The 12,032-nt window shown below is 47.3% G+C and overlaps 1 protein-coding gene across 2 annotated transcripts in view; it reads right to left on the reverse strand.

The window, feature by feature from the left end:
* oxr1b (oxidation resistance 1b) overlaps positions 1-12,032 on the reverse strand; it is a 50,842-nt gene that overhangs the window by 13,076 nt on the left and 25,734 nt on the right. For both annotated transcript variants that reach the window (XM_048994150.1, XM_048994149.1), the window contains exons 4-6: positions 5,716-5,783; positions 690-797; positions 70-186 (exon numbers count right to left, since the gene is read on the reverse strand). In XM_048994150.1, the coding sequence (XP_048850107.1) occupies positions 70-186; positions 690-797; positions 5,716-5,783 (293 nt within the window). The remainder of the gene's footprint in view (positions 1-69; positions 187-689; positions 798-5,715; positions 5,784-12,032) is intronic.

Here is a 12,032-nt window from a genome sequence, read left to right on the forward strand (position 1 = left end):
TTATAAGGAACGACAAAGCCATTTGTTTTTTTATGAGATAAAAGTGTATTGCACTGTAGCCAAACGTACCGTGGTGAGCTTCTCAAGGTCGGCCTCGGAAGAGGTGGGAGAAAGGGGGCTGACGGGGCTCAGGGAGGGGGAGCTCTCAGCGCTGGATACGTAGTCAGGATCGGGGACGTACAGAATCTGTAAATGTATTGAGAGGGCTGTCTTTATGTGGGGGGGGCACAGCGACACACAGACATACTAGTTTTGTTATTATTAACACAAAGGGGGGAGGTGCAGATACTTCAGGGGGACCTCCAAGGGGGGGGTTCAATGACTCCTGAAGTCTGCTTGGGGTAGGTTGGATGAAGTGCTGAGATTTATGCAAGGGTTCTTGACCCGTTTGAGCCCACCAAGACGTGGAGCAGCAAGTGGCCACCCTCTCACCATCTCAGCGCCCCCTTCAGCACGCTGGAGGACCTCAGAGAGTTCTGTGGATGTGGCACATCTAGGAGATGCAACTCAACCTCTTAATTATGCAGCCCTGAAAATAAGATCTGCTTGGAGGATCTCGGCCGTTCGACTGAGTTCTTTGGGAAAAACTGTAGGAAGCCTTTGGGGAGATTCTGCGACCATCACATGGGCATTAAAGAAAACCGTCCTCATTGGCGGATAGAAATTGAGATTTTTGAAGTGAGCCAAACCTGTCCGGGAACGACGGCTCTGGAGAAGAGTTTGTTCAGCTGGACGAGCGCGTTTGGGGTGGTGTCGAACTTCAGGGCGATGCTGTTCAGCGTGTCCCGCGATTCCACCTGAGCCAAGGAAACAACCAGTGTAGTCAAACAGGAAGTATGACATTTTCAACTTCCATGGGCGGGTTATAAGCATAGTAAGATTCGCTGATTTACATCGGCGCACCGGCATAGAAGTTCAAGATGAGATTGCCCTGATTAAAAAACAGATACAAATATTCTTTTCCATCGCAGTGGAATCGCACTGCATCGCAATAGGGGTGAATCATTTCTCATTGTATCTTTAATGTATATGATCACTGGCAATGCATCATGATGTGTGTCGCATTAGCCTCAGTGATGGAGATCCACATCCTTAGGTGGATAGTTTCATTCAGCACATCTCTCAGTGTTTACATTAGTGAACAAGTGGCCTCTCACTTACTGGCCATAGTCTTCACCGTCACTGGTCTTATGTTTGCTTCTGGTTATGTGCTTCCATCCCCATGTTGAGGGATTTTATTTATCTATCACACACTTTTCTTAACCAACATCAATTTCTCAACCAGTGCACAGAGCCCTTAGCGCAACTGAGTGATAAAGGTCCCGTTCCGGCGCCCAACAGTGAAATCTCTCTGCCAACTCAAGGATTTAAACCTGCAACCTTCTGATCACCGGCACAGATTCCATCCCCATTAAGCCACATTCTGCCTGCCTGACTGCCTACAGTGCCAGTCGCCCTGGCAGGACGTCTACATAACCTCCGAATGTAGCAGAAGTTTGTAGCCGGGCTCAGCTGGAGTGACAATGCTGGAATTTGTTTGTCAGGTTAAAGCCCCAGGCATGTAAATGTATATACAGTCACATGCTCTGCAGGTGAGATTCTTTGACTGGCAAATACTAATCCTAAAATAGTGGCAATGGATCAGGAGGGGTCATGGGATCGGCGACCCCTAGTGGCGAGTCAGGTATGAATCTCCAGATCCTTACAGCTGGCCGAGAGTTCAGTACATGCCTCACAGTGCTATTCCCAATAAATAAATAAGTTTATACATCGCAACACTAGTGTCTCCTAAACTCCCTCATCTTCTGAGTTCCGCCCTGCATGCTGACACTAGAAACCCCAGTTTCATCGAATTGTGATGACAAATCAGATTTGTTGGAGCCAAACACATTTAAGTTTGCCAGCCTAATGACTAAAGTATACAAATATAAATCTAAGCAAGTGATGTGTATCTACAGGCTTGAGTTATGCAATCCGAATTCATTTTAGACACGGACATTGGTGCTGTGGAGACCAGTGTTCTCACCTGGAGACAGAAATGCTGTGTGGGGGATTATTTGTGTTAATAATAGCAATACTAGGCGGCCTCACTAGGGGTCCTCGGCGTGTCAGTGATGTAGCTGCTGCTGCTGTCCCATGTGGGGAAACGGTAGAAGTGGGGGGGGGGGGGGAGACTTGTCACATGATTATCCTACCGGAGAGGAGGAAGTTCATATTGGTGTCCCTATATGCGACTTTCAGCATTTCAGCAGTCCGGAAAAGTTCCAGAAACAGAGTGAAGTAAAGTGTGTGGTGATTTAGCCTGTGGGGGGGGGGGGCTTACTGTAGCAATCCAACGGGGCAGTACCAATTTAAATGTACTAGGCATAAGCGTAAAGGCTGGTAGGTTCAGTTCAGCGTGGCTTCAGCAGGTCAGCCTGCAGATAGCTACACCAGGTCCTAGAGAGAGTTGGATTACAGCACACGAGTCCAGTCACGCTGATTCAACTGGAGATGAACAGAGAGACATTGGGTAGAGCCTCCCTCAAAAGAAAAATCACCTGCTGCTGGGTGGGTCCGTGCGTTAGGGTGCTGTACCCATGATCAAAAGGTTGCTGGTTCAAATCTCATGCTTAACAGAATGATTTCAGCTGACCGAGCAAGGCTGCGGTTGTTTTAAAAAAATCTACGTATGCTGCTTTGGCAAAACCATAAGCGATTGTCTGTATATCCTTTTGTGGCTGCAGACGGCCTTCCTGACCCAGCTGACAGCTGACCCAGAATGGCTGCTAGATGGGCGGAAGCGTGCTGAGCTCCACCGATGGATGGAGGTGAGTGAGGAGAGACTCTCAAGCTCACACTGGCTACCAGGGAAACATCACTGCACAACGGTGCTGCACTAACTGCAGCACCATTACCACAAAAATGCAATAATGAATTCAGACGAATACTTTCTGTTTGCGTGGCAGGGGGGGTTGTATGGACGTCCTGATAAAGGGTTTATGTGGGCGTGACACACGGACGTGATTAAAACTGGATGACAGCGTCAGACGCAGCCGGCATGAGCGACTCCTAACGGTGTAACGGTCTCTCCTTTTTTCCACCGTCTCATTAGTGAAGCTTCCAGGAAAGTCACCCTTCATTTCCTGGGGTGACTGGTAACCGACTCAAGGGTGACAGAGCCAGGGAATGACCTGTCACCACTGGCTGCTTTACCCCTGGTAATCGGGCTCCTGCATCTCCTTCACAGCTTTCCAATTAAAGGTGGAAACAATTTTCCCAGTTTTTTGCTCTGAAGATGTGACTGAGTTGTAATGTAACTGAAGTCCTGCTTCTGGATAAACTCCAGAACCCTCTCAGATAAACTATCTTCTACAGGAATATCAGGGCTGGTCAATCCTACAGGCGACATGGGTGGCTGTCGAGGGCACCATCTTCTCAGGGGGCCCCTTCAAGTTTCACCACCTAATTTTACTTCGTGGGTGGGGTTGGGGTAGTTGCTGGGGAGCGGGAAGGTGCCAATTCGTTGCTGTAGTTTGCCTAGGGTGCCACATGGGCTTTGAGCAGCCCTGAGGAAGATGCCACAGAAACACTGAAGGTAACTGATTGATACCATTCCGCATGAGATATAATCAAGGCGCTCACTACGGTAATCAGCCATTTTTAGCACCCTCAAGGCTGTTCCTGCAGATCTGAGAGGTTACTCTGAAGTATTATTAAAGGAGTGCCCTCGATCTCTCACACTGCACTACACTAACTACTAGATCTCCCATGATGCCGAGCTGCTCACTGCGCTGGATCTGAGCAGAAAAGAGAAGAAAGCTGCAGCATTCAGAGTCAAGGGTTTAAAGTCGACGGTTTCCATAGCAACTTTCCCTGCTGCTAGCCTGGGTGACATCACTTCGTTATCTCCTAACTGGCAGTATTTCACAAAGCCCTAAATGAGCCCGCTCTGACAGAACACCGCGCTTCCTGCCCGAAGACCTGAAATTACCGCGGTCACGTCTGATTGCCGCATCAAGTGGAGCGAGGGAGGGCAGAAATGGCAGAATGATGTGCTTTGTGGCTTGTGCACAATTTTCCTTTTTTCTGGGGTGCGCAGTCACCCAAAGGTTGGGAGTTTGTCTTCTGGGATGCGCAGTCACCCAAAGGTTGGGAGTTTGTCTTCTGGGATGCGCAGTCACCCAAAGGTTGGGAATTTTACTTCTGAGGTGCGCAGTCACCCAAAGGTTGGGAGTTTGTCTTCTGGGATGCGCAGTCACCCAAAGGTTGGGAGTTTGTCTTCTGGGATGCGCAGTCACCCAAAGGTTGGGAGTTTGACTTCTGAGGTGCGCAGTCACCCAAAGGTCGGGAGTTTGTCTTCTGGGATGCGCAGTCACCCAAAGGTCGGGAGTTTGTCTTCTGGGATGCGCAGTCACCCAAAGGTCGGGAGTTTGTCTTCTGGGATGCGCAGTCACCCAAAGGTCGGGAGTTTGTCTTCTGGGATGCGCAGTCACCCAAAGGTTGGGAGTTTGTCTTCTGGGATGCGCAGTCACCCAAAGGTTGGGAGTTTGTCTTCTGGAATGCGCAGTCACCCAAAGGTTGGGAGTTTGTCTTCTGGGATGCGCAGTCACCCAAAGGTCGGGAGTTTGACTTCAGCCCCCTCTGCAAAAATGGTAATGATAGTTCCTGATGCTGGAAAATCCCATTCATCACAAACAGCCCTTCACAGTCAATATGGTAGCACTGTGGTATTAAGATTAAGATTAAGATTAAGGCTCAGGTGAACCCAAGTTTGCATCCCTTCGTTTTTCACAGCTGTAACCCGGTCCAGAAGACCCATGGGGGGAATCAGTATCTACTGGGCAGCCCTACCCCCATCCGCTGCCAGTGCATCAGATCAGCAGAAAGGACAACGCAGCTGGAAGGTCAATCGTATAAGAATGACAAAGCGATGTGTGTAGAAACGGCCACAAAGATGGAGAGATGAAGAGGAGCATCAGACTGCTCCGTCCGTGAACCCCAAGTTCTTGCTGACTGAGCGTCACCCTCGAGGCGCAGTTCGCTGAGAGAGGAAGAGGGAATCTTCTGCAGTTTACGCATCATCTTTTAAACATAACTGTGTATAAACAAGTGAGTTAAACTGCCAGAATCCCTGGAATCCCTGTACTCGCACTGCATACTCTGAGCCAGGTGACTCTGTGCATGCTCACGTGGTACATTCTGGGCCAGGCAGTTTGTGTGTACTCATGCGATTTACTATGAGCTGGGCGGCTTGGCACATACTCAGAAGGTATACTCTGGGCCAGGCAGTTCATGCATACTCACACAGTTTACTATGAGATGGGTGGCTTGGTGCATACTCATGCAGTATACTCTGATCTAGGCAGCTCGGCATGTACTCATGAGGGATACTCTGATCTGGGCAACTAGGTATGGATTCACGAGGTATACTCTGAAATCGGCAGCTCAGCGAGTACTCACGAGGGATACTCTGATCTGGGCGACTCGGCATATACTCACGAGGGATACTCTGATCTGGGCGACTCGGCATATACTCACGAGGGATACTCTGATCTGGGCGACTCGGCATATACTCACGAGGGATACTCTGATCTGGGCGACTCGGCATATATTCACGAGGGATACTCTGATCTGGGCGACTCGGCATATATTCACGAGGGATACTCTGATCTGGGCGACTCGGCATATACTCACGAGGGATACTCTGATCTGGGCGACTCGGCATATACTCACGCAGTACTCCGTGGTGCCTTTGGGTTTCTGGAACGCCGCACGTCTCGTCTCCTTCTTCTGCCCGGAGTCTGAAAGCAGAGCAGTGAGGAGCTTGTCACCTCCCTTTGTCTCCCCCCAGCTCCCCTCCCGCTGCTCGCTCTCTTGTGTCAGCCTGCCCAGAGCTGAGAGGAGATGGCACCACCAAGGCAGAACAGGGCTTCCCCTTTACAGATGGGGGGTGGGGGGTGTTTATGATTCGCACAGCCCTGAGTTCCCAAAGTGCCCCCGGTAACAACAGACACTGTGTAACACTTAACACTCCACTTAAAAAGTTGTACACCATCTAACACTGGTAAACTTACCAGACCAACAATCTTAGACCCAGGTTTAACTGGATATAAGACAAAATAGAAATAGCTTACGATGTTAACAGTCATCCTCGCAAGAAAACACAGACTGACCCAGAAGGCTGAACTTACTGGTCTCTGGGGCTGCTTGGTTTGTATGAGCTGTTTATCCTCTTTCAAAGCATGTTACAAAATCCTCCACAGGAGAAATAAGAGGCTGACTGATCAACACAGCAGTGGGGTTTTACCTCCAGCAGAAAGTCCCGAGGCCCCTTCAAATGGCCATGGCAGAGTCATGTGATCTGCTGGGGCTACAGCGAGAGGATCAATACTCGTGTTAGCTCAGCGGGGAAGCCCAGGGGAGCAGGCTATCGACGTCCACGGCCAACAGACGTGTTTCTGAATACGGTTAGGCTGGATGTAAAAGGACGAGGTGGAGACAACAGCCCCTTCAGAAAAACATCGAAACATCACCCCCACAGGGCACCGCTGGGGTTTATTGTCTCTAACCGCCGACTGTGGGGCTACGTGGGTCTTGATTAGCAGGCAGGGTAGCACAGGGGAGACATTCACAAATGTGCTGTTTGGCAAACAACGCACAGCTGATTGGCTTCTTTTACCCCTGATAGGGCACGCTCCTTTCGTTAGGCCAGAAAACCACGTGGTAGAAGGATAAAAGCTGAGGGGGGATTTTATGGGCTGGTAGAGGGCAACTGAAAAAAGGAGACTGACTACAGATGAGGATAAAGGAATCATGGATGGTGGGGGGCAGAGGACCCAGGTCCAGGTGTCAGGTTCAGGGCCAGTCCAGTGCTTCCCAATCTGGTCCTCAAGGATACACAGTCGGGCCATGATTTTGCTTCTCCAAGCTCCCTGCCAGTAGGAAGCTGGGAGGGAGTAAAAACATGGACTGTCTGTGGGTCCAAAGGGCCGGTTTGGGAAACACTGCTCTAATCTGTTGCTATGTTAAGAAAAATTGCATCTGGTAGGATACCAGGTTGGACACTTGATTTAGCCCTGTACCCCTGGGAGGAGTGAGGCTACATCACAAGCCAGAACAGCACCCTATGCTCCATCATCATGACGGTAAAGCGGTACAAACTAAACGACAAATGGCACTGGGTATCCACCGGTAGAAGAGTAATTAAAAATCAGTGATGAGAGATGGAGAATCCCTGGGATATTAATGATACATCCTTGGCGGGGGGGCAGGGAAAACGGTTTTCCGAAACGCGTTTAGCCGTTTACTCCTTTAAAGTTGGAATTTAACAGTCGCAGCTCCAGATGGTGAGGATGGCGTTCCTCTCATGGCAAAGGAAGCAGATGCTCCCTACAGACTCATACGGATATGCACCTCCTTGACTGTATCTCTGAGGGCTTTTGTGTATCTGTTGACATCCTGCGTGTACTAGGCATAAGCGTCACGCTCAGAGTCTGGAGGCGAGAGAATATGCCTTCATGTAAAAAAAGAGAAAAATACAGTAAGTCTACATGTTCAGAAAGACAGCCAGCCCCCCTCTTGATATCCTCACACTCTCGTATTCTCTCCAGCTCTAAAAAAGCGAAGTTGCACCTTGTAGCTGTAACAGGCTCCTACACGTACCGAGGATGCGGCCGGGAGAACCAGAAGGCACCAATTACAGCTGCCTGTCCTCGTCGCGGCATTTTAAAGAGCATCCGTAAGGGACTTTGAAGTACCTTCAAAATACCTTCGGGGTATTTTAAAGTTCTTTGAAGTCAGTGAGAATGGAGTTGCACATCTTCAGATATGCAGAAATATGTCTGAACTAAGATATATCTTCACAGGATGGGAGAAACTGCAATTAAGAACAATTTAACAATGCCTGTAAATGACCCTTGTTTAATGACAAATCATTTAGAGATATGCTTAGACACAACGTAAATCCACAGAGCTGAATTAGCATTAAGAGGTATGTGTGTGAGTGTGAATAATGACTTCCCAGATTTTTTTTCATGCCAAGACAATTCTTGGCTTCCGTAATATGTGTGTGATAGAACCCCTAACGCCCCCCAACAACTTTTAAGGACTGTCCTTCTTTTTAAGCCTCAGTCCCCCTTTTAGGACACAGGTATCCTCCCTAGTATGATGTGTCTGTATTTTTCATGAGCTCATTTCACGAGCTTCTTATCTCTGCAAGTCTGTCTGGGTGAGAAACTTCTGAACCGGGACAAACTGAGATATATCAAAGTATCTAAAAATCATTTACAATATCCTGAAGTCAAGTCTCACGCATGTTAAGATGGCTGACGGGTCGATAAGCTATTCACCAGGTCATTTTTACCTCTTGATAATGACACCAGGCCACATGCTGCTTCAACTCATTACTAGATATGCTTGTAGCACGTCAGGTCAATACACTAGAGTGATATGCAGTAAGGATCTCTCTAAAAGAGTACCCTTGTGAGGTATGGTGGTTGCTCTTTGCTAGCCTGGCTGACTCTTTCCCCGTCTGTGAGACCCCTTCTGCACTCTGGAACCCTGCCTATCTTCTGACTCTGCTTGCTGATTGTGATGTGGACCCTGTTTCTGACCTTTTGCCTGTGTTTCGACCTACAATTCTTGGATTTCGATTCCGCCTGTTAGCTCAGATTACGATTCATTTAAACCCGCTGACTTTGCACTAGGATCTCAGACCTCTTTTGTTACAGTCCAGACATCTCAAAATGGACTTTAAAATATTTTTAGATAACAATATATCTTTCGGTTATTGTCTCTGTGCCTGACATACACACAAAGTATTCCTCTCAGAGTTGTGAGAGCTAAGCCAAGAGTTATAGCCATGACACAAATATCATGACCAGTATTACCCCAGTCTCAGTATCTTGAGTTTGATGTGCTGAAAGAATGCAACCGTACAGGACTCAAGGCTGGAAACTGAAGCTTTCAAAATAAGCATCCAAAATGCGGCACTGCAAATCAACAAAGACACAAATTTCACCATCTGCAGAGCTTAGAACAACAACGCTAAGCTTATCAGAGGATTAGTATCGGCCTGTCTACATTTTCGCAACCTGGGGAGATCGACACAGACCTAATGTCCGAAGAGCAGCAGGAGCAGAACCTCCTGCCTGCTGACTGGATGCGATGGAGCCTTGTGGACTCGAGCGCATTACGCTGACTCCTGCACTTTCCCTCTCTTGACGGATGTGGAGCAAAGCTCCCTGCCCTCAGGGAACAGGGACACAAGATGTCTACCTGACTGACCAGCGGACGGCAGAAAAGCTAACAACCGCAGTAAGTCTGAAGGCCCATCAAAAGAATATATATCCGCCTTAATCAGAACATTAATCAGAACCAAACCGGAATTATATCCAGGCGGGACACATGTGCTGTGTGTGCAGACCAGCCCAATAGTGAGAATTTGTTACTGTGAAGGGATTGTTGCACAGACCCAGCCAACATACACAATGTTGTGGGTCTGAAGGTATTTACCAGTTAGAGAATACATCATGCAACATACAACAAGTTGGTGACATTCACAATCAACATACAACAGCACAGGCTCTGGGAGCGATTCATTTTTGGATTTTGTGAGGTGTCACGCATCAGTGGGAAGCGGTATGGCCTCCCACCTCCAAGACAGTGTATGTGACCACCATGCAGGCCCTCCCTGTGCGTGTGGAGCTGGCATCTTCTCCCTGAATTCACGTGTGCTTCCTCTGGGTGCTCTGCTGCCTTCCCCTGTGTGTCCTGTGTATGGACCAGCATCACATCTAGGGGGATTTGAGGTACCTGCTCCAGGTTCATTATGAGCTCACATTGGATGGGTACAAATGGATGGGCAGTTTGAGGTTTTTATGTCAGTGGTTTTCAGTCCTGTTCCTGGGGACCCCCTGCCAGAATATTTTCATCCAAATTGTTTAGTTCCGATTCGATTCCGATATATTATTTTCATATTTTAATATAACTAATACACGTAATATATATTTGTACTTTGTATTTTATTATCATTAAACTTGTAAATACCGATGAAAAAATGTTCGCCAAAAAGCTGTAATTAGGCTACTAGAAACACACATAACGAACTTTTCCACCTCGTTTGTATATCTTTGAGGCATTTTTCATATTTTCCAAGTGACTATACACTAGTGGTGAATGCTTATAATGCCAATGGGAGAAACACTGCGGGCCAACAGCATGACTTACACTTTATTTCGATACCAGCCCCTCGTGCATCAAACGCTGCAACGAGTGTGCAAAACAGCTCAAACTACTGACTCCCAAATCATCCATTGCTTTTTTCATATTGCGCGCATTGTACACAGAACACTACATGCCACTCCCATCTCTCAAAACTTTGCTTTTACATAGATTGCAAATCGTTGTGCTACTAGTAGCTGTTAGAAGTGCGAAGTAATTCCAAATCGTCACCTTCTTATCTGTTGTTCTTACGCTCCACCTACTGTAAGGGGTATGTGCATGACGTCACGGCAGGCGGGAGTCACTATGCTCACATATACCGAGTTGGGGTTAGCGTTAGGGTAAAGGTTAGGGTTAGGGTAAAGGTTAGGGTTAGGGCTATCGACTAGCACTACGGTAGCCTAACTCGACAAAGTAGCTCAACTCGACAGAACGCCGAAACCGTCAAATACGTCTGGATCGGCACCGATACCGGTCCGAATATCGGATCGGTGCATCTCTAGTCTTCTTTACAACCTCCACTGCTTTCAACCTGCCACATTATTAGCCTGTTAAATACTACCTGAGCCTGACCGGGAAGAGGCCCTGCAGGAACAGGATTGCCTGTTTCATGCAATATCAGGGCAGATCTGTCACTTAGCTAACATATGTCCGACTTTTCACTGCTAAAGTCATGTCTTGCATATGGTGACACCCCTGCTTCACAGGACTGAGGCCATTCACTTGTGCTACAATGTCTTGTACTAAATAAACCCTATTAAATTACTGCAGAATGGGAATGCAATTTCCAAGAGTAACATGAAGGTGCAGCTTCACAGTATCTGCATAAAAGATATAACAACACAGCAGTCTCTCTGTTCCACACACACACACACATACACATTGACCTCATTGGCTTTTTCGGCCAATGAGGCCCAGGGCTCACTCAGTGGGACCCTGAAAGTGTTTGGTCAGGGGTGTCCTCTCCCACAGATTCGTTAATCTCTGCACACAGCATGGAGTTGATGGTTTTTACTTGACTTTGTAACCCTGTGCAAGAATCCTGTGAACAGTTTGTTTACAGTAATCCAGTCCTCAACAGAAATATACACTTCAACCAAAGCTATATGTAACCTCACTGCTGGAAATGTTTACTAATGCACACTACACTACTGATCTCACTGCTGATTCGGAATAGGATTTCAGAGAATGTAAGTGGTCTAAACTGCTGATGTCCTTGTCAAATAGAACAGAAATGATGCCATCAATCCTGAGTTACTATTTTCTGGATGGATAAATTCCGGTATTGAAAAGTTATCCAACATAATCAGTTATCCAAAATGAAAACAAATTTAAAATACAATATACTACGTATAATTGTATATTTGAAATGCATATTGAGCAAACTCAACAACCCTGCACTGATTAAATTGGATGATGGATATCAATGAAAATGCACAGATGGTATAGACGCAGGATGACGTCGATTTTAAACTCCATTGGGAAAACCGATTTGCGCCATGGTTCAAATGTTCGTGACTCCTGAGCAAACGGTATTTCGGGTCATCTGCCGGACCACGTGGTTTCCCAGCTGACACGACGAATAGCTTGACTACCAGAGCCAATGATAACAAGGCTGCGTGTCTCGCTTTTTGCTGAAATTAAAAAGACCTGATACGTTTTGCTAGGTTTCGAAAATATTCACTTGGCGATTTTCAGATCCCTTAGCGATTTTGGAAACGACCTTTTAAGCAGACGCCTACTTTTCTGCACTCTATACGGCTCTCCAGCCGCTAGTTGTCATAATTATCAGGTGTTTTGTAACCTTAACTAGGTAAGCTGTCAGTGAG

This window comes from Brienomyrus brachyistius, chromosome 23 (assembly GCF_023856365.1).
Source record: "Brienomyrus brachyistius isolate T26 chromosome 23, BBRACH_0.4, whole genome shotgun sequence".
Taxonomy (NCBI): domain Eukaryota; kingdom Metazoa; phylum Chordata; class Actinopteri; order Osteoglossiformes; family Mormyridae; genus Brienomyrus; species Brienomyrus brachyistius.